Source organism: Poecilia mexicana, unplaced genomic scaffold (genome assembly GCF_051168715.1).
Source record: "Poecilia mexicana isolate PSO_F unplaced genomic scaffold, ASM5116871v1 scaffold_4, whole genome shotgun sequence".
Lineage (NCBI taxonomy): Eukaryota > Metazoa > Chordata > Actinopteri > Cyprinodontiformes > Poeciliidae > Poecilia > Poecilia mexicana.
Genome location: NW_028263373.1, coordinates 11,715,637 through 11,743,225, shown reverse-complemented (window position 1 = coordinate 11,743,225; position 27,589 = coordinate 11,715,637). Strand labels below are relative to the sequence as shown.

General features: G+C 40.1%; 1 protein-coding gene across 3 annotated transcripts in view; it reads right to left on the bottom strand.

Annotated features, from left to right (window-relative positions):
* tle2a (TLE family member 2, transcriptional corepressor a) overlaps positions 1 to 27,589 on the bottom strand; it is a 50,862-nt gene that overhangs the window by 12,436 nt on the left and 10,837 nt on the right. For all 3 annotated transcript variants that reach the window (XM_014988014.2, XM_014988015.2, XM_014988016.2), the window contains exons 2-5: positions 19,124 to 19,290; positions 6,414 to 6,477; positions 3,087 to 3,131; positions 1,001 to 1,063 (exon numbers count right to left, since the gene is read on the bottom strand). In XM_014988014.2, the coding sequence (XP_014843500.2) occupies positions 1,001 to 1,063; positions 3,087 to 3,131; positions 6,414 to 6,477; positions 19,124 to 19,290 (339 nt within the window). The remainder of the gene's footprint in view (positions 1 to 1,000; positions 1,064 to 3,086; positions 3,132 to 6,413; positions 6,478 to 19,123; positions 19,291 to 27,589) is intronic.

Genomic DNA, 27,589 nt, shown 5'->3' with positions numbered 1-27,589 from the left:
CATTTCTTCTGGAGGAAAAATGCAAAGGAATAGAATCCATGATCTTTTAGGTGCAGTGTGAAGTTTCCACATCATCTCATCTGCTGGGGTCGGTCCACTCTGTTCGATCAAAGCCCAAAGTCAACTCAGCCGCCTACCGGGAAACTTTAGAGCACGTCACGCTCCCATCAGCTGGCTGGTTTTATAGAGGTGTGATTTTATTTTCCAGCAGTAGCTGGGACCCACCCCAAACTCACACACACACGCAACCTGGTACCAAAAACCATGGTGTTCCCGTTTCTGATTGGCCAGCAAACTGACCTGAACCCCGTAGAGAATCTATGGAGTAAGATGAGGAACACCAAACCCAACAATCCACCCAGGCTGCAATTAAACCTGAGCTGCCTGAACGCCTCAGCAGAGCTACAGGCCGATCACTTCCCTGTTACGCAGCACCAATGCAGTAATTCATGAAAAGGAATCCCAAATGTGCACCTACTTTGTATTAGATTCATGTAGACCAACTTCTCTGTACATCAGCCTTTACTGCTCTTAAGTACGACTATAATTTCATTTGAAAATAAAATCGGGGTTTAACTGGCTTTAAGCCGCAATCTCTAAAATTAACAGAAATAAACACGTGAAATGCTGAAAACACCTGAGTTTCACTTTTTCAACTGAATTACTGAACCTTTACATTTGCTGAGATGTGCCTCAATGAGCACATGACAACTTGGACAATTGGTGTAGAATGAAACCCTTCGATGAGCATCTTTTTTTTTTTTAAATTTGCTCTTTAGTCTAAATGGAGGCACACCGCTCCGTCCCGTCCATCTGCAGCTCTGCATGTGCGTGTGTGTGAGAGATATTGATAAATGTGGGCATGGCCACTTTTGTGTGGGTTCCTGTCACAAAGTAGAGACGGAGAACTGAATACAGAGAGAGTGTGTGTGTGTGTGTGTGTGTGTGTGTGCGTGTGTGTGTGTGTGTGTGTGTGTGTGTACGTGTGTACATGTCCCACCTCCTGTGTCAGAAAGGGGATGAGCTGAGCACATATCACGTTCAGCCGCTTGGCAATCTCTGTCTGAAAGAGCGAAAAAAAAACAAAAAGATACCGTCACTTTGATGAATAAACACACAAACAATCACACCGCCAAGACCGAGCATGTACACAAAGAAACACACACACACACGCAGACGTGAAGGTTACGCGCACACGCACAGAGTTTTGGCCTGCTTCTCCCAGGGCCGGAGTGGTAAATATTTCAGCTGCTTACATCTGGTCCATGCAAATGGAAACTCTGCCAGAGAGTTTGGCTAAAATATTCATGGACAGCATCTGCTGTGGCCACAACCAGCCCACACAGAGAGCGAGAGTGTGTGTGCGTGTATGCACAAAGACAAGAAGAAAAGACACAACAAACCTCATCTCGTGTGGGTGTGTGTGTGTCTGTGCATGTCTGTTTTGTCTCTGTGTTTGTATTTATGCATGTACGGTTTTGTGAGTGCGTGTTCCCCGTTCGGTGGAAGGGTTTTGGGTTTGAAGGTCTCGTCTTCTTTGTGCTGGGTGTGTGTGTGTGTGTGTGTGTGTGTGTGTGTGTGTGTGTGTGTGTGTGTGTGTGTGTGTGTGTGTGTGTGTGTGTGTCTGCCAGGACACACTAAAACATTGCCAGCAGCAAACTTTTCCTCCATTATCCCTCCATTTATCCATTCTTCCTTACCATCCGGACGGTAATCAGTGTGACGTACACCGTGGTGTTAGCTCTGACACACACCAGTGTGTTCGGTGGCCGGTCCAACGAGGCCGTTAGGGCCAGTAATGATATGCATGCAGAGATCATGACAGCATCATTATGGCTGCAGGCTGTTTATCTTGTTGACAGCAGCTACTCTTTGAAGTGGGTGTTTGTGTGTGGGAGAATGCATGCGCATTTCCACCTCCACACAAACACACACCCTCAGCCTCCCGCTCTTAAGTGATTTATTGATGCTGGACTGAACTCCTCCCCTCCCTCCACCTCCCCCCACTTCTTTTTTCCTTGCGTTCCTCTCTCATTGCTCTGACTAGCCTCATCTCTCCCCATTGGACTCCCAACCCCTGCCCTTCTTCCCTCCATGCTCTGAATCCATCCCTCCCTCCCCCCTTCCCCCCACAAGCCTCCCACCCCCAGGGAGACACAATGATTTCTTGTTAGAGAACTTCAGCTACTAAATGACATCTTCAGGAGAGGGGGAGAAAACGGAGAGAACATGAGCAATCTACAGGAGGAGAATAGAAGGGTAGGATGAAATGGGAGAGGGGAAATGAAAAGAGGGGGCGGAGGAGAGAAAAGAGGAGGAATGGGGGCACAGTGGGTTGAGGAAATGACTGTCGAAGGACGGATGCGGGATGGAGGGAGAAATGGTTAAAAGAGAAACAGAAGAAAGGCAGAGGAGGGGGGGGGGGGGGCAGAATTCAGACTGGGTGGAGGCGGGAGGAGGGGAAAGGCAGCAGTGGCGGCGCGTCAAAAGCGGAGCGATTGAGATGGCGAAATGAAGAAAGGGAGCGGAGAAAGATAGAGAGTAGACAGCAGGAAGGCAGTGACCTGATTTAAAGTGAAATTCAGCATGGACTGAATGTCTGCGAAGGAGGCCGAGGTGGAGGAGGGGATGCAGACAAACAGGAGATGGAGAAATCAATGAAGCAATGGAGAGGAGAAGAGACGTGGATAGTGTAAATAATAATAATAAAAAAAGGAGATATTAAGAAATAACAGCATTAAGAAAAAAGGCAGAAAGACCGGGAGGGGGGGGCAAGCAGTGCAGGAATGACAGGAGAAACGGGGATTAATAATGGGCAGGAGGGAAGGGCAGAGCACTCCTCTAGCTGTGGTGGAGAAATGAATTCTGTTTGTGGATCTTATTAACGCCTCCGCAGCGCAAACATGCTCTAGAAGGCCATCAGAAAACCGAGATTAGCAGCAGAGAAAGAAAAACACACTTTTTTAGGAAACAAGAGTTACTCAGAGCTGAGAAGGATGTTAGTGAAAGAAATCAGGAACCCTTCCTTACCCCCCCACAAAGTTTAGGAGAAACGGAGCAAAGCAGCAGACCAGGAGATGACTCACCTGTTTGTGCATTTCGATGTTAAGGCCGTAGGACATTTCATAATACTGAAACAAAAAGGAGAAGATTAGGAGAAGATCGTAATTATACAAAATAAAGAATAGGACTGAAATGATTTTTTTCGTGCTGAATGGTTTTTAGATATGAAGTGGTGATTATTCATTTACTGCCGAAACAAAGATGCCTACAGTTTCATCCTTCTGGTTTAAAATGGCCATAAAACAGAGTCAACAGAGATATTCTTTTATTGCCAAGAGCTTAGATGAAAAACCCAAAGTGAACAATGAATCCTCAACATATTTGTAAACTGTCACAGTGAAACGCATTCCCATCAGAGCTTTACTCCAAAGATGTGCTCAAATACCATTTAATCTTAACCAATATGATAGTTATTTTGTGAATAGCTGCACAATATCTTGATTTGCAAGCATCACTGAAATTTCAATATGCATCACAAAGGAATGCTGTGATGCAGTGTCTAGTAGGCTAATATGCATTAAGGGTCTACGTACAATATAAACTGTGCAAGTCAGAAGGGAGTCAGCTGAAGAGCAAACGGTCTGCTGATGTTTCTGCTATGATAACCAAGGTACTTCATCCAAGCCGCATATTTGTGATGTTGTATTAGATACAAACACTTCATGAGCATAACTGTGCAGCAGACAGGAATAGGACAGACACAAAGGAAAACAAATTAGACTTTAACAACCTCACCGTCAAGCACAGTCACAGAACATGTCGAGCCTCCGATCCCAAAAACAACAACAAAATAATCACTATGTAGTAAAACAGGTGAGTGCTCATTTCTACACACCTTTGTTAGGCTTACCCATAAAACAACATATTAGAAAAGAGAGGTTTTGTGCTTTGCATAAATCTGTCTATAATGACCAAATCCAAAAAATTGCTCCAAATAAAACTACAGAGAAAAAAGAATTCAAACCAGTGGAAACTTTTTGCTGCCAGACTCATCCGACTGCAACCACGTGCACGCCGAGGTGCCGCATGTCCCTAAAAGCACATCGCCACTAAATTAACCTCGACTGCTGAAGTCGGAGGCACTGAAGCAGCTCTAGTGTCACTTCAACCTAAGCCAGAAATACAAATCGATGCACTGAAATTGTGGTTGGACGAACTACAGCGATAATCAGGTCTAATGTGAGCCGCTGGACCTCTGCTTTTATCTTAAAGCGCGAGGAGCTGCGAGACACGCCGGAGGAGATGAATGCCACGGAGATGGCTGAGGATGCCTCTCTTCCCTCAGAGATGGACAAAAAGGAGAGCATTTTAAAGTCAGATGCTTTGAAAAGTGACAGGCTGACATTTGCTTTTCAGTGCGGCTGGTAGTGGGGAGAGGAGATTGGCAGTGGAGCAGCCAAAACAGGCTGGCAGGCTGGAAGAGGAGATGGCAGGGGTCCCCTGTCTCCAGATATTTCTCCTGGCAGTCAGCATCCATATGAGTGTGTGTGTGTGTGTGTGTGTGTGTGTGTGTGTGTGTGTGAGTGTAGGTGTATGTGTGTGCGTATTTGTGTTTCAAGCACAAGTCTACAACTGTGTGGGCGTGTTCACCTATGTGCTTTGCATGCTTTGGTGCGAGTATGTTTTAAATCGAGCCATGCGAGTGAGCACACACTCCTCTGTCTGCGTGTGTGTGTGTGTGTGTGTGTGTGTGTGTGTGTTTGCCTCTAAGCCTCCATAAAAGATGCCTTCCCTGGCAGCTCCGCCTAGCAGCTCTTTGCCAAGTTTCGCCTGTTGCTTAGCAACATCCAAACTACCCCAAATCATCAGCCGGCAAAAAAGAGCCGATGCCAGCTACCATCTCCTCCCCCTCACAAGCTTAGACTCCGTGCCAGGATTGCCACATAGCTGTTTTTTTGGAACAGCAGGTTCTGGGCAGCTCACACTCTGTCAGCTGTGCTGCTTCTTGGCTCTGATCACAAGTAAATCAAGACTTGGCATGGGGGTATGGCAGACTTAAAACTCAAAGATGGACCAAGGGTTTTGGCCCCTCATTCATACAGAAAAAAATAATCTGCTGTTTGAGTACATGTCAGAAAATTTATTCTTTTGAGTATTCCCCCCCGGACCCCCATGATTTCATGACATTGTTCCGGAAAACTTCAGCTCCATAATTGTGGCAACAAAGCAAATCAACCCAAGTGAAAACGTTTCATCTATAAAATGTAATACACACAAAATAATTAGATATCAATAATAAAGTACAACATAAATGAAAATATTGAGGAGCTGCCAATTCCTTGTGTTATTGTACTTGAAAAAAATGTTTTTTTTTCCTCCTCATTTTATGAAAACTTGTTGCTTTTAAAAACGTGGACTGCAGACTTCATGTGAACCATGCATGAACACATTGAAACTGGCTTGTTTGATCTTAATACGGCTCTCGTTGCACTGCTGTGGCTCCCAACCTCTATCTGACAGCAGCAAGGGCAACAAACTTCGAGGAACCAATCCGTGCAATACTAAGAACGGCAACTCATTTTAGTATAAGCAACATATAACGTGTACTTTAACACACTTTTTACAGCACTAAAAACCAAAGATAATATTTAACATCAACCTGTACTTCTCTCATCAGTGTTTTAGTCCTTCCAGGAAAAACAGGGTGTCAGAATTTAAACTGGTATGTCAGAGCTGGTGCCTCCGTTTTCTTCAACTCTTATTTAGTTGACCGGAAGCCAAAAAGTACAAAAAAAAAAAAAAAAAACTTTTTGTATTGCGCACGTACAGTTAATGTTGCAGTTTTTCAGACAGCATTGTAAAGATGACTGTGATTCAACACAGCTCTAGGTGGGATTATTGCAACACACACACACACACACACACACACACACACACACACACACACAAAAACCTTTAAGTGACAGGGTGCTGACCAACTTCAGGGAATTTTCTTTGTTAAACAAATTACTAGTCTAATGTTAAAATCCTATTGCTACATCATTCATTAGTTCATCTATAAAAAAATTATTCTGGAAAATAAACCTACATACATGCATTTAGAAAAGATTCACATCGTCTTTGCCACATAGTAACATTGTGGATGATTACATTTTTAAAAAAACGATTAAAACTACTATTGCTCTGATGTTATTTGGAATAATCTCTTGAAATGAAGTAAAACTTCTCAAAATGTGGGATCATAAACTTTCAGTTTGTCTGATAAGCAGACAAAATAATTTTATGTGCATGCATATTCCAGTTTTGAAATTTCAATCTCTGTTTTTTCTTTGGCTATGTGGCAGCTACAAACAGTTGAAAGCGATTTCTGTGACTTGGCGCTGCGTTTGTTTTTGGAAGAGGCGTCTCACCATAACGTAGTGTCTTTGGATCTCGGTCTTCTCCGTGGCCAGTTTCTCACACTCCAGTTTCAAACTGCAACAGAGGAGAGCAGAAAAACAAACTGTTTGGTGTATCATCCTCCGAATAAAAATACACAATGCAATTAGCGACATAACAAATTACTCCTCCAGCCCTGTTCTCGTCCCCCTCCCCTTTCCACTTCTGTCCCTTCATCGCTCACTGGGGAGGAGGGAGCAGGGTGACTGGAGTGCTGACAGCCCATTATCACCTCAGAGCAGAGCAGAAATAGACAAAGTCACGCTTGGAGCCTGAAACCCAGCCAAGACTGCAGGGAGGCACATCCAAGGTGTCTCTTTGCTCCTCGCACTTCCTCCCTCTCTCTGGACAACTTTCAGTACATCCATGGACCTTCTTTCCCATTTGACTGCTTTCCTAATTATCTGCAAACCCTTCTGTCTTAAGTGTCAATTTGCTCCTCATTCACATTGAATTTTTAATTCAAGTTGTAGCTCCAGCTTTAAGTGGAGCAAATAAGAAAATCAGAGAAGAAAATCCTCTTTTTTTTTCCTGCATCCAAAGCTGCTGTCCTGCAAAAACTGGACCCGTAGTTAGGCGTTTCCAGGTCCAGACCCATAAATTTGTCCCTTTTATGTTTCCTGCTCATTCTGCCTCAAAAATAATTCTCTGCTGCTGCACCCCACCTCTAAGCTCCCTCCCAAGCAAGCCAGAACATTTGGGCCCTTGGCAGTTTACACCGACTTGTTTGCAGGTAGCAGATTGATTGATTATGTGGGGGCGAGTAACAGGAGGGTGGGGGGGCCGGTTGTTGTTGCGGAGAGGTGGGACACTGGAGGTGGGTGGAAAGAGGGTCGTTTGGTGGGAGAAAATTAGAATATGATTAATACCGCAACATTACCCCCAGCCGCAACAGGTAATAACGTCCCCGTCCGCTCCCTTCCTCTAGTGCCGCGTGCGCACACGCTCATAATTGACTCATTTATCATTGCCAGCCAGTTGAGCAGACAAGGGAGGTGAGGGAGAGAGGCAGGACGACAAGTAAGGAGGAGGTAGTGGTGGAAGAAGTATTGCGAGGATTAAACCCCACACCCGCTCTCCAGATTTTATTACAGTGGAATTGGCTCTCGGCAGGATTCGCTCACAGCTGGGCTGAGAAGGAGCTACCAGTTTCTTTATTTTTTTTTTTTATTCAATTTATAACATTAAAAAACTTGAAACGCTTTGACTACTCCCCCAACTTCACATACTGATTGCACACAGAAGTTAGACGTCAACTTAGTGATGTTACTTAATATTTTAGTGTACTTAATTTTCCCACAAATTAGATCCAACATGAAAATCTTAATTTTTTTTTAAAAGGGAGAAAATAATCCATATTTAGAAATGCACAGAGAAACCAGGTGTTTTTACAAACCGAGATTAGGGCTGGGCCATATGACTGAGAAACGTAAATGATAAATGGCTTGTGCTTCTTATCAGGTCCTTTGCTTTACACTACATTCACGTCATACTTCATTCACACACCGATGGTGGCAAACTACTGGATAGTAGCCACAGCAGGGGCAGTCTGACAGAGGCAAAGCTGCTATGCAGCAGCGCCACCAGATCCTCTGACCACCACCAGTAGGCAAGGCAGGTGAAGTGTCTTGCTTATAGAGACAAAACGACACAGGGAATCGAACCAGAAACCCACTGATTGTGGGTTTGACGGATAATTACTGATTAGACGTGAGCATTGGTCACCTTTCTGGTTTGTCCAGTTATACTCAATCACTCAGCACCGTTATTTTATTTTTAAGCAGTTATGAGACACAGAGGTAAAACCTGAAACTGCTGCTGCACAAGTCAACAGGTTGTTGCTAGGCAACCAAAGAGGAGGTTAGTTAGTTGATGCCACTGACCTAGATTAGCTGGCCACGAGAAGGTGAGAAGTTCCTCCATCTACATCCCAGAGTGCTGTGGAGTTCTGGACCAGAGTTGAACTTTGTATCATATTTTCTGTTGATATTGATCCTCTATCTATCACGATTTATGTTTTATTGCTGAGCCCTAGCCGAGATGATACTGTAGGTTGTTTTAACCATCCTTAAAACATGACATTTAACGTCATACAAACCAGAACCTTCTACACAGTGCAAACATCCAACTAAATGATAACTTAGTCACCAGATAGCTAGCTGCCAGAGGACCACTTTTTAGTTTCTCTCACTACTAGGGCTGTTGTAAACGAATATTTTAGTAATCGAGTAATCTATCGATTATTCTTACGATTAATCGAGTAATCGGATAAAAAAAATTATAAAATGAAATATTGGTAAATCTGGCATAATACCGGTGTTACTATCAGATATCAATATCAGTCCAATTTTTCATATTTGAGCATCCCTAACAGTTGCTTTTTTGTAGTTTAGAAAACTAACCTGTAACAATAATAGCTCACTTTCTAAGTTAACCAGAAGAAAAGTTATAGAAAAATCTGAAATTATATTGAATTTAATAACAAAGAGGCAGGCTCACAAATATGCTTATAAAAAATGTCTACAATCCAGCTTTTAGTTTATGTATTCATCTTCAGTGAGTTTAATAGATTAATTAAACTCACCTTGCCACCTAACCTGTTACGCTTTGGGTTTGAAAATACGGGAAATGCCGCCTGGAGTGGGAGGAGAGGGCGAATGAACGAACTAAGATGGATGGAGGGGAGGAAATAGACCAGCGGACTGACGAACCGTTAGACCGGGGGACGAACACGGGGGGAAGCAATACGGGATATTTACGACACCTTCACTGGTCACACTCAGAAACTCATCTACCAGCCATGTACGATGCGCTCCGCCACCCGTTTCTTCAGACCGGGATATGAAATGTATTGTGCGGTTCGTCGGTAAAGCTACATTTACACGGTAAGCATCAGCTACTCAGCCGCCCGCCCTGTTCAGGCTATCCGCTCACCTCAACGCTCTTCCCACCGTTCGCTTTCAACCAGCAGCCCCGGAGGAGAAATGCTGCCGTACTCCAGGCATTCCCCCAGTCATTTTAAGGATGCTTATTGGTTCCCCAAAAACGATAAAAAAAAGTCGGGCATTATCATCAATCAATAAAATCCCCACGGGCCAATCTTGAAGATTGGACTTTATGCCGCTGAGACTTAGCTTTTGTCAACAACTCAGAGGCGGAAGTGAGAGCTCCGCGCAACGCAAATGAAGTCCCGGCCAGAACACGGTGCGCTAACTAATAAAACATAAATTAACGAAGCTTCGAGGCAGGTAAATTTTCCTCGAGGAATTTTAGTAATCGAGGTACTCGAATCATTCGAGGAATCGTTTCAGCCCTACTCACTACCATTATTAACATGATTATTTTAACTCATTTTAACTAGTTTATGAAACAGAATGAAAAGGAGAAAAACCAAACTAAAGTGTCTGAGCAGCAACACTGAATTAAAATGCATAGAACATGTTTTATAAATGTTCCTTGATCTCTATGCTTTGGCAGATTGTCAACACTTCATATTATTCGTAGGCTAACCATAGCACAACAAAGTTGCTCTGTTTTACCGTTTTGTCCAGCATGGCAGAAGCTGGATTTGGAAATGCTGACAGAATGTTTTTGGAAATCTCTGATACAGAAAGAATCTGCATCATCAAGAACATGCACACACACACACACACACACACACACACACACACACACACACACTCACATGCACGTTTAAAATGTCCAAAGTCAAAACCCACTTGATTCAGCACATTTAGTTTCTGGCTAATAAATCTCAACACAAGTCATAGACAGAAAACCTCTCTTTACACCTGAAAAATTAGTGTTTGGCACTGGACAACAGCTTTAAAAAGCTGCACTGCTAATGTATAGACATCCACCCACAGGCTGACAGCTCTTCTGCTTAGGAAAAGACCTGCAGGTTGCACCAAGAAAGCAATAACCTTTCCTCACAAAATGGACTTCAAGGAATGAAATTACAGTGCGAGTGTGTAACCATTATGTGACTGTGGGAGCACAAAAGAGTTAGATGGAGGGAGTAAATGAGGGAGAGAGAGAGGAGGAGAGAAGCATAGGACGTAGGCATTTTTTGTTGGAGTGATTGCCTGTAATAATTAGTGTTTGGCAGAGCACCGTTTACTGAGAGGAGGGAGAGAAGTTCCAGAGGACGAAGAGAAAGACGGCAAATAGGGGATGAAACTAGACTGAATGAGCGAGCAGGAGAAAGACACGAGAGCAGATATGACACGAGTGTGTGTGTCTGTGGTGGGCTTGGACGCTCCAATCTTTCACTGGCGGTGACAGGAGATAAGATGATCAGCTGAATGTGCTACAAATCTGCAGGCAGCTAGACAGCTCTGTCAGTACCGCACAGCAACTATACACACACACACACACACACACAATATGGGAGGATCTAAAAATGCACACGGATTGTCATGCAATAGCATCATGCAGAATATAAACACAAGCACATAGAAACTGTGCAAAAATTAGAATATATCAAGTATATAAAGAGCCACATAGACAGAGAGCTGCTAAATAAACAACAGAGAACACCCACATGCATTGATGAAAGCCTGCAGACAGAAGCAGCTAATTCTATTCCTTGAGAAAAATTTAGTAAACATTTGAAGTGGTGCATTTGCTATTGGAAAAAGATCCTGTGTTAATTTGAAAAAAATAGTGATTTTATTTTCCAAAAGGGAATTTTCTATATGAACATGTTTGTCTGGCATAAATAATTGGACAGTATAAAGGAAAACAGGAGCCTGTAGGTGGTGTTGCAGTCAAAACCACCTCGGCCAACATCAAGTCAAGAACACACACAGATAAGTCCAAGACTTTAATGTGGCTGACCAAACCAATACGATTATTTAAGACATGTCTGTAAATCAATTTTTTTTTTTTTTTTTTTTATTTAGAAAAATTGCCTGTTCCAACTCATTAGCAAGCTGAGGTCCAGACTAATTGGTCATCTAACTTTTCACTCAGGTGCACTGTGACAACGTTTAGGTGAAAATGAACTTGTATACAAGCAGATCTCGACGAAATGCTACAAGCTAAAAACAGACTAAACAACTCTGACAACTAAACACATCTAACTAAATATCAACTAAAAGGCAGAGAACCGAGAGGAGATGAGTGAAGATGTAGGATTCAACAGCGTCCTCTCCTAAATATAGCACAGATGGAAAAAAAAATAAACATCTTTATTTGTCCTGAAAAATGTTTCCCCTCCATGTTCTTTCATCCTCCCATCGTAAGCATTTAGATGGCAATGTTGAAAACCAAGTAATTAAATATAAAAAAATAATGGTCACATTTTATTCAACACTGCCTCATTTGTCCTGTGATGGACAGCCTGCTCGTCCAGGGTAGGAATGAGCTGGTTTGAGTTTCCCTCAGTTTAGCCTCGAGTAAAAATGCCAAGTTTTCATGGTATAACACAGTATTAAAACAAATCTCATTCGTTTTGTCTGCAAAACAGGAGAGCAGTAATTTTTCATACTGCCATCAAAATACAGCTTGCAATTCTTTTATCCTTAACGGTTCTTATTTTTGATAATTTTGGTTAAAAAAAGATATAGAATTAACTTATAAATTCAATAGCAGAGACAAAATAATGTCTCTTCTGCAGTTCTGCTCTTTAATGATAAACATTAGGTTGAAAAACAAGCCGAGGTTAGCTGGTCTCTGGTTTCCACGCTCGAACCAGAAGAGTTTTTCAACAACCAAATTTGTCACAAAATGAGATAAAAACTGTAGTAGCCCTCTTACATCTCTGTCACCAGCAATGCACAGAAACAAGGAAGGCAATGGTAACACTGTTCTACTCCATAGTACCATCCAGTCACACAAGTATCTTATCAAAAGAACTTTAAACCCTCTAAACAGAAAGATAAACAACTTAGCTGGTGTGAAATTGTTTTTTAAAACCCGCAGCAATCCTCAATATCAACTGGACGACGTCTCGTCCACAAGGTACCAAAACTTTCACCAGTTCCTCTCATGAGATCCATGCTGGAGATCTTTAATTCTCCAATACATGTGTGGGTTTTCTTTGAGTACCGTCGGGATTCCCCAGTCAAAAACATACATGCTGGGCAAACCGGCAGTCTAAACTGACATTGATCAACAAGTCATGTCCACTTGGCTGCAACGGCCTCCTGTGAGCCGTTTGCTGGGACAATTTCCAGCCCTGCCCGTCTCCCTGAACAGGACAAAGCAGATGGCAAAGAAAATAGATGGATAAAGGTGCTTAGTGTCAGCTCTACAATCAGACAGATTTTGAGCTTAAAACTTGGCACGACGTAAGCATTTTGACGAATTTGTTCCATCAAATGCTTAAAAACTCATGCACAATTCTGCGGTGCCTGTTCAATCTGTGCTTTTTGGGTACATACCGGACTAAAGCTCCAGTGCTGAACAACAATCCCCAGATGTCAAGTATTAAAAACTGGCAACAAATGTAGGGTTAGCCAATTAAACAAAGAAAAAAAATGCTTTATTTATCTTTTTTTGAAGGAGTAAAAGATACAACAACGAGTTGGTTTTAAGAATAAAATGGCATTATATCAGGTCTGGAGCAAAAATAAATAAATAAAAAATGTTGATTTAGGACTAGGCATGGATCAGTAAGAAACAATACGTTAACCGTGAGTAAAAATATCATGGTTTCTAAAATTAAATTACATAATATGATCAAATAGATTTATTAAAAGTCACTTACAAGCCAGCACATAGGATGTCAACTGTAGTTTTAAAACAAACAGATGACTCCTTTCACAAAATACTAAGGCAGAAATCTGGCTTCTTTTTGGTGAATAAGTTTACTTGTACATGAGCAAGCCAACTTTGAGGGTCGATGGGGTAATTAAGTCAAAGTATAGTTTGTACCAGCAGACTGTTGCTGGATTTAAAGCGTAAACACGACTAAAATCACAGAGAAGAGAAAGAAGGTGAGATATACAACATAAATTTAAAGCCTTTGCTCATCTTCCAACAGAACTGCAACACCGAGTTCATCCTTCGCTATTTTAAAAAGAAGGACATGGAGAGAGTTCAGACAGATTTTAATTGTAGTGCTGATGCCAATGTCTAATAATTTCTATATTTTGCAAGAGAAAATAGCTTCACAATTCAGCTTTTCTGTCAACTTTAACTGTAATAGACTTTAAATTACAGATCTCTGCTTGTGGTCGTCTGTGGTACAGTGAGCAAATCCTCCAGTCAAGTAACTTAAAAGGTTTTTTTTTTTAATAGTTTGTTGAAATGTTTTACAGCCTTTAGGTTCTAAGGCGCAAATAAAAACTGCTACTCAATAGAAATATGGATCAATGAGTTAAGAGATTTTTAATTCTGTTCGCAAGAGTAACCACTGTAAAAGTATCAGAAGTAAAGACCATACGTTGACTGTGATCTTAATCCAATGTGTTGATGAAGTATTGGTTATTGATTGGTTGGTGGACATTTACTTTTTTTCCCTCTTGGCGTAGGATGTATTTAACCTTCTTTTCCACTAAGGTAGGTAAACAGAACATCAGGATCAGCACGTTTCTGCAGTGACAGATTAACACATATGAGTGACTTTACTGAGGTTTTAGATCACAGCTGCTTTGACACCATAGGAGGAATGTTTTGTTGACCTAAAGCCACAATTTTCAGTCCCAAACAAAATATTCTTCAAGGAGCTGTTTTACCAAGAACCCCTTCTCCACTGAGATGCTAGCCGGTTAATGTTCGGTTCTAGCCAGGTTGGGTGCGTCTCCATTGGCACAGTGTTCCTCATTATGTGGACGTGAATACTGGCAAGAACGTGGGCAAGAAAGTAGGAACATGACTCTACAGGAGCTGTGGAGGTCATTTTCACATTTAACCTCGTCGGCTAGCTTCTCCAAAAAATTTTCGGTATGTGCGTCTGTGGCAGGTTGCCCCGTCCAGTTGACACCAAATGCACTTTTCTGCAAGCACCACCATCTTCGCTTGTCCAGGAACATAAATCCATGGCCCAGTTAAGGAGTGCAATCGGTTGCCCGCAATACCCGAGTTGGCCTGGCTTACGCCACCCCTGAGGTTTAAAAAGACTGGAGGAACCGAGCAGGATCTGCAAATTGAGACAAATCTGGCCAACGCTGACTGAGGAAAAGAAAAAAAACACTTAAAGCCACACCGGTGGAGAAAGGGCCTAAGTCACTTTCCGCACATCTATGGGCTAGAACCTCTACGATGTTTCCGCTTTGTCGTTTTCCATAAGCACTCATGTAATCAAGTTCTGTTGAAATGGCATAGAGGAAACACACCTTAGGAATTACTGCTACTAAACCAGTTTTTCAGGGGTGAAGCAAGACAAACGAGGCAAGTCTTCAAACTTAAGGAAGCTCATCTCCAAAATTTAGATTTCAACAAACTATAAGAAATGAAGTGGCTCTATGTTGAAAAAGGTATGAGTGTATAAGGAATGCTGACTTGAATAATCTTTTGGATGAGTAGATTAAAGCATATATAGATATAAAAAAAAACAAAAATCAGTATACAAAAATGAAAAAAAAAAACTCCTTGCTTACCTAGCTTACGCCTCAGTACCAGTTAATTTCAACCCTTTTGACTATTTTTAATCATCATTTGTACTAATGAAGAACAAATGATTAATCGATCGACACAATCTTAAAATGACACACAGTCAGTGCACGGGTGGTTACAACTGCCTTGTAGTATTTGGGCAGAGAAGAGTGGAGGAGCTCTTTAGAGATGAGTGGCAGCATATTAGAGGTAAGTGGAGAGCCTATCCGACTCCGCAGAGCGCACGCACACAGCGTAGTGCTCGCAGTCACCAAGAACAACCTGTGTGTGTTTGCAGAGACTGAAAATTACAGTAATGAGAGCTCTGTCAGCAGCTCCTCCCGCTTCCCTTCAGTTTGCTGATTACAGCCTGTTTGGATAGTTGAAACACAACCACACACACACACTCCCACATACAGGAGTAGTTGGCACACCATTGACCCTTTAATTAATTAACTCTTCCCTGTCTTTAGCCTAGTTGGTAATTTTTCTCCCCATCTCAGAGAAACAAAACATCAATTTAGAAATTTGCCCTCTGACATGACCCTTGCCACACACCCAGTTAGACACAAAACCAAGTTGCAATCCATCAACCCTAATCCCTCCACTGACTCTTCTGCTGTCTAATCCAACATAAGAATATAAACATCTTCCTTGAAGCAAAACAACACAACCGAGCTCTGCCGTTTCAGGACAACATCTATTTGTGTGACGATAATTGGAGTCTGAGTACATGCATTAGTCTGAAGTGTACATGAATAGATCAGCGCGTCTATTTGTGTGGGCATTGGGGTCATGTTGTGCCTCCAGGGTGAATTGTGTCCATGTGGGTCTGATTACATGAAGGTGCAGTCTGCAATCAGAGATGCAGCTCTGTGCTACAACCTGTTGGATTATACAAGGCCACTGCTAATCCTGCCAACTGCTGCTGGTCTTTTCTAAAACTGGAGCCAAACTGAACCCAGTCATGGATAACGTATAGCCAACAAGAGTTACAGCGCTAAGGGAAGAGTCGAGGGGCTTTGTTGAAATGATGACTTTTCCTTTTACAACTTAACGGATGTTTTATGACCTCTGAGCAGCATGTGGCTTGAGATGTTGACATGCATGACTGGGCTACTTGGTGATTGTGCAAACGAACATAAAAAAGCCCTCAGTCTGCATTAAGTGATGCAATATAACTATACCAGATTCTTACTGCTAATTAATGAATTACAAATATTTGGAGTAAAGCTTAAAATCACTTAAGGATCAAAAATGGCTGCTAAGACAGAAAGATACAATATAAGCTCAGATATAGCATCACAATAGGCAGAAATGAAACTAAATCTTTAATTTGACACTTAAAGGCAAAGTAAGAGCAGCAGTGTCGAATAGAACCGTTTTAGTACCAATTTAGTAAAAAACTGGTATTTAAAGCTAAAAGTTGAAGAGATAGCTTGCTCTCATAGAGGACAATTCACTGATTTCCCAGAAGGAAAAGCATCTTGGTGAAAACGTGAACACTTTACAGCAAAGCTGTACTGTTTTATCGTTTGAGCTTAAGTCTTAAGGTAGCGGTCTACGTTTTATAACACACACAAAGACTGAGGGATTACAATTCTTATACTTGTAGTATCCAAGTATAAAGACGCCACAGATCATTTAAAATGTTAAAACATTTTGGTTTATTTTAAGAGTAAAATCCTGTTTGAAAACAACTGCTATGAGTAAAGGGCCAAACGGCTGGACAGACTGACGGATAAATGAGTGGACAAACAGATTGATGGACATGCGGAAAAAGGTTTTAGATAGATAAGAGGCAGGAAATTAGAAAATATTTAAATGAAAATCCATACTATTCCAGAATGTATATGAACCATTTGGAGATGGATACCCATGACATTGCAAATGATCTTTTCTTGAAAAGTGAAGCAGCTAAAAACATCCTGAATTAATGAAAGGTGGGAAAGATGCAGATTCAGTGGCAGCTTCTCCACATCCTAAGTGCACTAGTCCCTTTTTGTTGACCCTGTTCAGTAGTTTTCTTAGAGTATTAATCAAATTCGGAATCAGCAATACTGGAAATCGTATTAGCCAGGAAAAGCCTAACTGGCCCAACAGGCACAACATATTTTATTGGAGGAAAGACTAGGCCCTAGTCTCAGTTTTGTTGAGTTTACACTTCAACTTGTGGCAAGCAAAGAAGAGAGAGAAATAAGAACACACACATTTGTTTGAACAGGGCAACAGTAGCCATGGGGTATAGAAGTTTTTTGGGGGGGATGCCGAGTGTGTGTACAAAAGAAGCTTGAAGTGGGATAGAAAGAGACTCTGGTCACTGAAAATCAAAGCAGGATGAGAGGAGAGAAGTCAGGGGGTGGGAACCATGTGAAGGTGTGCCAGAGAAACAGAGTGTTGTGGGAGGGGGGGATGCTACATAAGCAACCCAAATCCCCACATTCAAAAGCTTTCAGGGAACATTCCTGCACATCACATTAACCATACAGTCAGTACACAGCAAAGAACAACTCGGAGTTGTGGTAAACGTTGGGTGTGAAACTGAAAAGTATGTTGCAAAACCAGAAAGTTTAACTTGGACCAACATTTAGAATGATATACTGATGTCATGTAATGGAAAAGGCACATCAATGAACAGGTTTTGTACTATCCCACCCAACAATGACACTTACACAGTGTACATAAGTCTGATGCGTCACCAGGCTTTACTTTCCCCACCGTCAGGCTAAGGATTATTTGTTCATTTATTTTAAAGAGATTTTTTTATACACCTGTAACAGTGATAGCCAGGGCTGAATGATTACATGCATTTGCAAAAATATCACAAAAGAATGTGCAATATCTGAATTTTTTTGTTAAATTTCCTGCATCCCCTTTTTGTGGACACAAAGAGAGGTTACACGTCTGTTATGTGGAATTATTTGGCTATAAAAAGATGCGCTGCACAATGTTGCTACCTCTCAAGATAACACTACGAACTTTTATCAATTCAACACCACAAAGACATTTACGATGTTTGCTTAGATAGAATGCCAGCAACCAGTGCTTCGACTTAAAGTAAGCAAAGTACAAGCCGACACGGGTCACTGACCGAACAGTTTGAAAATATTACTCCTTATGAACATGATTTGAAAAGGCATGTGAAAATAACTCTGATAATAATAGAGTTCATAGCAAAAGACACAATGCCCATTTGTTGATGATGCTCAGGATTTTTTCTTCTGCAACAACTGATTTCTGATCAAGCCTTATAGGAGTCATAACAGAGTCTAATGATGGGTTACATTGACAAAGATTTAAATCTTACTGTACGGGAAAGGCAAAATTTTAACATAAATGTGTTGCACTTATTAAAAATAAAGTACTCTAATCCAAGGCAATGTGCCGCTGGGTAGGTTCATTTAAGAATGTTCAAAAAGTGTTTACAAAAAATGACGAATGCATAAAACATTGTACACGTCACATATTAAATTGTAATTACAGTACTGAGGTAAAAAAAACAAAACAAAAAAAAAAAAAACACAGAATTGGAGTATTTTCCGAAGCCGCTCAGACCTAGCGATATCACAGATGGATTAAGCTAGGTTTATAGTTGACACATTGAACTCGGCTTGCACTAGTGGTGCCGTCTCCCCGTGGCTTTATGACCGAAGACTAATGTGTGGCATTTGTGTTTACATCTCACATGCTTTGATCAGTACCAAACCTTAATGAAATATTAGAATTTGTACGCTGGCAATATTTCGTCAAGCATATAAACACTCATTATTGTCCATTTTAGATCATTTTCATTTATTCTATTTTAAATGTGGCCAGTGTTAAATAGTTTGATTCAAAACCCCTTGGCTGATTATTTAATTAGTATTTAACAGATGTGCAAAAAAAAAAAAAAAACATTTTAACTAAATGTTTTGCCTTTGTCTTTTTTAAGAGGCTTCTAATAATTTACATTTACCTAGTCATATTTTCATATTTCTTAACTTAACATTTCTAAACAAAAAAACACGGCAGGTCATTGGTGGACTGCCCTAGCTACTCTACCATCAGATATATCCAGTTTTCAGCGGGAAACCCTGCTTTCACCAAGCCAAAGTAGCAGAACAGTACAGGGGAAAAAGCCTTCAACTTGCTATACACCCACCTGTGGTACTGTGTCTGCAGGAACTGAAACTCCTCCTTTATGCGGTCCAGAGTTTCTGGATAGGTTAGTTTCAGTGACTGGGGAGTCCCTGAGGCTGCTGCTGCTGCCGCCGCCGCTGCTGCCGCCACCACTGAGGCTGAAGACCCTGGGGGTGGCTGAAGAGGCGCCTGAGAGAGGGAAAGTAAGAAAAAAAAGAAATCCAATTTATAGTCACTAATGAGAACACCGTGTGCATTTATAAGTGCAGGATAATTGCCAAAAGGGAGTCACTGTTGGCATCAGAACTCCAAATCCTGTCAACAACTTTGTGGTAACAGCTGAGGAATTTTCTGTGGAAAATGACAAGTGGCAATTAAAAAAAAGCACATTTTAGCTTTCAATAAGAGCCAATATCTACAACACAATGTTCAAAACATCCACAGGAAGCCATAAAATATCAATGCCAATGATGTTGATGTTGATCAATGAGCAGAAGGAGCACAGTCTAATCCAGAAATGTTGTCATTGCCCCCAGAGGCAAATCTGAATAGGCCAGCAGTACTCGGATGCATATATAGACTTCCCTGTCAAATAAAAAGACTCAGTTCATATCTCACTATTAAAGTAGAGCACCATTTTTTTGTTAAGGAAAATAGAAAAATAAAAAAAACACATCATTACTAATGCCCCTGCCCCCCACAGCCTCTGAAGATAGTCTCTCTTCTCTGCAGGGTGCACAGCAATTAGGAGAACACAACTGTAGGGGTAATGCTGTGAGACAGGCAGACAAAAGGGAGCTGAGAGACGGTCTAAGAGGGTGGTCGGGTCCGTCCGTCTGTCTGTCTGACTCTGTGTCAAAATAAGGCGAGAGAAGAAGCAGACAGTTTTGGGGACAGCTGCCTCATAAGCTTCACAACATGTAACCAAGATGGTGATGTTCACTTACTCGACGGAGTCGATTCCGATTTATCTGATGTTAAAAGCAATATTAAAGAGTCCAGAAATGTGCTTAGTGCGGGATATTTTCAAGCAATCCAAAATTGCACAACCCTACACAGCTTATAAGAGACAAAATTGCAAAGATTAGAGATCAGCTATTGTGCCAGTTTCAGGCTTATATACCGATGTGTGTTGCAGATGTGTTGATTACTTTGCTCCGTCCTAATTAAAAAAACTAAACTCAGATGTATAATGCCGAATCCCTGGTGGTTTACAAGACCAACAACACTAACGACGCCTATTTCTCTTCAGATGTGCAGCTTTTGATCACACAAATACAGCCTGAGTGTGGAGTAGACTGCGCTACTTCTCAGCAGCTTAATTTCTGGAGTTCAGGCAGAAGGACAGAACTTTCCACATGGTGCCACGTAAACACCAAGGTTTTCTTATTGCAACATCTCCCTCCTAAAGGTGTATTAAAAGAGAGAAACTCAGTTTTTTTTTTTCTACAAATATTTCTAACCAGTAGCCATCTTGCTTCTTCTGGCTGCCAGGGGATTTTATTCAAATATCATCATCCTTTCCCAAAAGGGAACAAAAAGAAATCAGAAAATGCTTTGCATTTTATTCCTGTATGTAGGGAAATTTAATTTTGCATTTGTCAAACCGATGTTAAAAAAAAACAAACAAAAAAAAAACACATTTAAGTCTTTTTCTTTAGCGCACATCTTTCATTTTAAATATGTTTGGGTTTCTTTTCTTAGAAGTAAGTGGATAAGTGCTTGCAAATGTCCTTTTAAAAGTGGTCATACAAACTGAGTCTATGTAGGAATTAAGTTAAACCAGAGTTTTGACATGTTGCAGTTTCAAAACTACTTGAATTTTCAGGGTGTCATACACTTTGGAGAGCTTGAGTGACTGGAGTTGCACTGAGCACAAAGTAATCCTATCCAAGCTTGATTGCAGCACACTGTCAGAGAGCTGGCTGAAAGAAAGCCAATAGTTTTTCTTTTTCCTCGCATTTGCAAAAAACAAATAAAAAAAAACCTCAGCTGTTTGAAAAAGTTTCCATTCACAAAAAAAAAAAAAAAAAACACAGAAAGTGATAGTCTCTCGAAACCAAGGGCCCACGCATATAGTCCACAAGAACAGAAAAATGGGTTCCTTTACTCAAAGAGAAAAAGAACAAGAATTCATTTCTTTCTGGACAGGCAATTTCATATTTCACAATTGCAGAGCTTTTGGGAAGTCCTCATTGGTCCCACCCACTGTAGGATTTTTTCGGTTTAGTAACCACAACCACTTCAAATTTCCAACCAGTCATGCAGTATTTATTGGTAACCGCGCAAGAAAAAAGAAAAAAAAAAAAAAAGTTCTGCACATAATGAGTGTCAAGAACAACATGATGTCATTTTGTCCTTGCAGCGCAGAGATAAAATAATGTAGACGGCACTGAAGAGCACCTCTCATCATTGGTCTTATGAGTAGAACACTATTTAAAAAGACTTGCAAGCTCTTACTAAGAAAAGGAAAGTTTGGAATATGACTTTGTTTTAATGATATGAAACGTAAACATAATTCAAAGTGAATTTCATGAAGCCAAACAAACTGCCCGCCTTCACAACTCGAGAAAGAAAAGCCCCACACACCGAGTTAATGCTTGTATGAGAGCACCATGCATGAGAAACTTCAGAATAGAGCTGCATTCTGCAAAGTCGAAAACAAATTTTGAAAGTTGATTAAGTGTAATATTCACCTCATTATAAATATAAACACGCATTTATGTTCAAAGAAAAACAGCAGAAATGAGTTCACATCTCAACATTTCTCGTTTCTAAAGGACTAATGGGAAACTTTGTTTTTTTCAAAAACAAAACCGCAAAATAATTCAAACGCGTTTGAATCATCTGCTCATTCACTATGCAGTGCACCACACTGACTTTAGAGGCTTGTAGTGTCTCTACTGAATGGGTGGGTTTGTAAAAATCTTAATCATTTTGAAAAACGATGTTCTAAATGTACATTTTAAATGTCTAGTGCAAACTGTAAGCATGTCCCAAGGTATGTGATGGATTCCAACATGAAGGCGGTGTAGCGTACTGAATGAATGAGAGAATGCAGAATTTCATGTGCATAAAGTGCATGCTTTAATTTTGAAAAGCTGCAAGTGTGTTAGTCATGCCAGATATATTTTTTGTTCTGAAGTAACCCGAAGTCATTCATTTAGGAGGGAAATATTTTCGGCCAATATTGTGAAGCTGCAGTGGACATGAACAAGTTGTTGAGAGCCATTAATATCTCAAAGCTTCTAATAAATGTCCCTGGTAAATAAAATCAAACTCAATCTTTGATTATAGAATGCTCTTTCAGAATTAAGTCCGTCTTACATACAGTCTAACTCAACAATAAACATAAGATTTTAAAGCTATTCAAATCCAGGCCTCCAGGGTTGAATCATCTCCTCAGTATGCAGTCAAGTTTCCCAGAGTCCTGCTAATGACCTCATTAGTTGGCTCAGGTGTGTTGAAACAGACATCTAAAAGTTGCAGGATACCTACCCAAGAGCAGTGGAGTTGAAGACCACTCCTTTAAAGCAAGATAAAGTTGGACTGAATGGGACATGCAGACAAAATGTTATGCTTTTATAAAGTTTTGTAAAGTAAAACAACAAACAAAAAAAATCAAATTGTCTGAACCATGTCATGCAGTTGCAACATTCGCTCACATCACAAGAAGCTGCCACTTTGTCTCTTGGTTCACTTCAATCTGCCAATTGTTTTTCCACTGTAAATGAGAAATCCTGCAATAACTATATTGGCAGTAAATTCAGCAATGATGATAAATGTGGCAACTGTTAAAAAGATTTAGCATCTTGGACACTAATCCATGTGAGGTACGGACAAGAGTGAGATTAAATCTAATGCTGTGAATATCTTATTGGCTCACCGAATGTTTACATTACTGCATTCCTTTAGAAAATTAACATGGGGTACACCAATACTGCCATTGCAATGTACTGGTGGAAATTATGCATCCCTACAGTGAAAGAAATCCATGTCAAAGTTCAAATGAGATTCCACACCTGCCTGAAAGAGAAGGACTAGTCTGTGGTCTGCTTAAAGCGAAGCAAACAGCTTTGGTGTGAATGTCTCTTTAGGTTTTGCACTTCAAGTTCGACTCCAGTTCTGGTCTGAAACTTCAGATGCCACTTCTACATTTTCACACCGATGCGCGAATCAGGAAGACCTCTTTCACCGTCCAACCCAATGACTAAATAGCGTGAAGAATTAACTGAAGAAATTGTACTGACAAGTGGGGATGATGGAGGATGGAGCTCATTCACTGAGACTTCAGACATTCCCACTGGCAAATTTCTGGGTTGATGAACTATAGTCACCGACAAGAACAGGAGAGCCAATAGCTAATGATGAAAATGTCATTTAATTTATTTATCCATTTATTCATTTCAAACAGGTTTTTAAAAACTAGAAAGCAGATGCATACATGGCCAAGAACAAAATAATTAGCTTATCTCTACTTTTCTGTTTGAAAAAGAGTTAACATTTAATTAATCCTACCCCTTGACTCACTAATGAAATTTACCAACTTGATAATTATCAGAAATTTGTAATTAGAACCATCTTAATGGTATTCATATGCCTCTCCAATATACTGTGCTAAAGCACCAACAAATGATATTACATTAGCAAAATGATTATAAAGAAAATCTACAGATGTATAATAATATTAATAGTAGTGACTACTGTAACAACCAGACATACATCAGAATAATTACCAACTCCTTGCCTATGTACACCCTATAATTCTTTTATAATCTCTTATACAACTACAAATAAAACCACAAAAAATTATAATTATTGTAAAATAATATCTATTAATAGTGGTAATAGTAACAAAGAAGGAAACACAATGATTTGTGTTAATTGGCTACGTCCCTATGTAAAGCTTGTACTGTAGTTTGAACTTATTTTTAAACTAAATTTGAAGAGGGGAAAAAAAAGAAGAACCCTATTGAAAAGTAAAAGTGGAAATAAAAAGAACAGCACCATTTCTGGAAATTTACAGGTGAGATTAGAATACATTAATCTCTCCTAAAAGAAGAAAAAGAACTCTGAACAAAAGAACAAAAAAGTTGGTAGAAAATGGGAAGTGGCCTCATTGTTCATCTTTCTTTCTAACAAGTTGCTCTCAATCTGTCTGCCAGATCCCCACCAAGAGCATGGAGCGAAACAAACCCACTCTAACGCTGCTCGCTCAGCCCCACCGTTACACACAGTCAATTGATAAACCCGTGCGTTCTCAGTCTTGCTCACACATATGCACACCTCATACCTGACGAGAAAACATGATAAAATACACAAACTCTTTCTTCTCATTTTTCACACGGCACGTTGAAGCAGGGCAATAAATCTTCCATGGGAAAAAAGAAGGGCACAAAGGTTTTTACTGCCTCAATTCCCTATGTATTTTAGCTTTTAATATATATATAAAACTAAAATACATAGGGAATTGAGGCAGTAAAAACCTTTGTGCCTCAATTTTATATATATTTCCACTCATAATAATAATAATAAAAAAAAACTGAGCACTGAGCATATATTTTTCCCTTCCTCCTTATGACCAACATTAGTCAGTGCCCACTCCTAATCCAGCAAACTGCTGAGCTGCTTTTAAAATGAGAGGTCAGGACAATAAGATGACCTGGTGACCTCAAGGGAATAGATCTGAGCAAAGAGTCTCACCTGATAATCCAGCCAGTTATTCAGTCCCTCCCAGCTTGAGAGCAAACAAGAGAAACACCATCTGTCCACAAACAAAGCTCGCCTAGATGGAAATGTACTGTTGCACAAATACAGGCCAGGTCTCTTTGCACCTCCTAAACCTGTAGATTAGGTTTCTGGAGTGCTTTATTGACTTTTTGGAAGAAGAAAAGAAAACAGCAGAACATGTTAACATGCAAGACTTTGATTTATTCTGTTCAAAGAAGCTAGCCATGGAGGCTAGAGTCTGGGTTGCATGTCTATCTATAGCTCCGTGTTCTCAAAAAAACCCAGTGCCATTTACTCTGCCCATACCAACCACAACTGGTTTCATCCAATGGACATTTCTCACCATGAAGAGACCGACACAAATACAATTCACGACTGAGTCATTACTGTGACTCAGTAATGACTCAGTAAATTCATTACTGAGTTATGACCTTAATCTAGCCTTGAGTTGGTAATTGGTACCAAATATGAAAGACAAGAAAAAAAAGGGAGAACTTAAAAATACTCTTGAAAAACTATTCATCTGGTCTAAAGTCCTTACTAAGTTATCAGAAAATGTGTTATATTAGGCACAGTTTTTTCTGGCTGCATGGAACAGATTTATAATGCAGACTCCTCCCCAACATATCGCTACAAAGTGACCAACTCGTTTCCATCATTTAAAGGACAAATTACTTAAAACAATTCAGCTGCCTAGCAACCAACCAGATAATATCTTGTTCAATCAAAAGCAGAATATTAATAAAGCACAACAATTAGCAAAACAGGCAAGGTCAATTGCTTGAAAACTGCTACTAAGTTAATTTATTCTAGGTGTTCTGTTAAGTTATGTTTTAACATTATGACAAATATATCAACAGTCATAATTGGAGCATGTTAATCATTTATATTGTCAGCATCTATCATAATTTACAAGATCCTGAGGGTTAGCATACTGCTAGCACTACTTTTTAACTCATTCTTGTTTTCCAGAGTTTTGATCGGGCCTAAACCCGATTGTGTCTGAGCCCAATCCAACCCAACTACTTAACTTTGATTATAGGCCTCAAGCCTGAAATAAGCCCAGCATATTATTTTAATTAAGATTTTACTGCTTTTGTTTGTGTGATTGGTAGAAAGGAACAGAGTGTAGCAGCATGCGTGCTGTGCAGTGAACACCGCTTTTTGGAGTCTAATTAACCTTCTGTGCTTGAAAACATTACAGGTTGCTCCAGAAAACTGAGAAATTAAACAGCAGCAGCTTTTAAAAACTTGGTCATGAGCATGCCATGTGGGCACTCTGAAAGTCTAAACTGGTCCTCCTCTGAGAAAGATGTGAGAACTTGTGGCTAAACAAACTCTTGTTTGAACCCATCTTAAAATGAACAGGTGGGCTGGTTTACCTGCGAGTTGAATCGTGGACAATGGGGAAAATAATTTAAAAAAAAACACAGCACACTTAAACACACACAATATACTTATTTTGGCCACAATGAATTTATGAGAAATGGTACAGGATTAGAAAAGTAGAACTGCCAGTTTCAGAGTGATGGTAGAGCGCATGTAGAAAACCAACAGCCTCTAAAGTGATTAAAAGGTAATGGAGCAGGAAAAGCTGATTCCAGTGTAATACTGAGTAAGTCTATGGAAAACTGAAAAAGCAAAGAGAAAATGCAAAACCGCTAGACTTCATAGTTCTACGACTGCAGGCCAAAACAGGCGAGAGCATCATATCTTTAGACCATCACTTATCTCTAAACCTGGGCTTAATTTCCTCACCGAGTTTAAATTAAACCTATAATTTCTGTCAGGAAGGGTTTTTAAACTGGCTACCAATAATCTATGACACTTTCTATGTGTTTATGTTTACTTTATAATTTATAGTGTCCTGAAAAGTTCTAATTGTACCTGTCTTTTAAAGTTTGCATAGATCAGAGAACACACATGCAATAAATGAAACTAAGTTAAAAGGAAAAAAGTTGGGGGACCTTCTTGGAGTACATCAAAGTGTGATTGTGTTAAAACTGAAAACAAAGACTCAAAACATTTTCAACAATTTGACCACATGCTTATAAAATTATAAAAAGGTACCATTACCCGCGTGACATTCCCTGAATAAAATCAGTATGTTTTCATTTAAGCTCCCTCTGATTGCACCACAAGAACCAAACCACCATGAGCTCACATCCTTGGTTTAAACCCCCCACCCTCAAAACATGTGCACACAAACACATTCATTTCTACGACAACACACCCACATATGCTCACTCCTGACAATAAGTGGATCTGTGCATAGTGCAGTATTCCACAAGTATTTATGAGCACACATGCAGTTTATTGCAATCAGACATGCCCATAGTGTTCATCTGTCAGCTCAATCATACTATTCAGTTTCCTTATTAGAAAAAAGAGCCAGCATTGTTTTGATTTATTGAAGCCATTATTTTGTTTATTTAAAAGCATCTTTTGGAGATTAAAAATCTCAGAATTGTAATTAATGACAGGAGCAATCCATTTTTTTTATTTCAAGCTGTAAACATGCAAGTGATCTAATGCACCTCAAATAATACCACATTGCATCTCAAAATGGAAGAGGGATTCATTACGCTTCTTCGAGTGTCAGTCTAAAATAAATATTTCTTCAAAGATCTTTTTTGTGTACTTTTACTGCTTTGTGTACAATTACAGACTTTTATTGATCATACTAAAAGATGGGGGATGAATGATTGAAACAGGAAAAGCTAAAGCCAAGAGACCAAAATGGCCAAGTGTTAAAGCA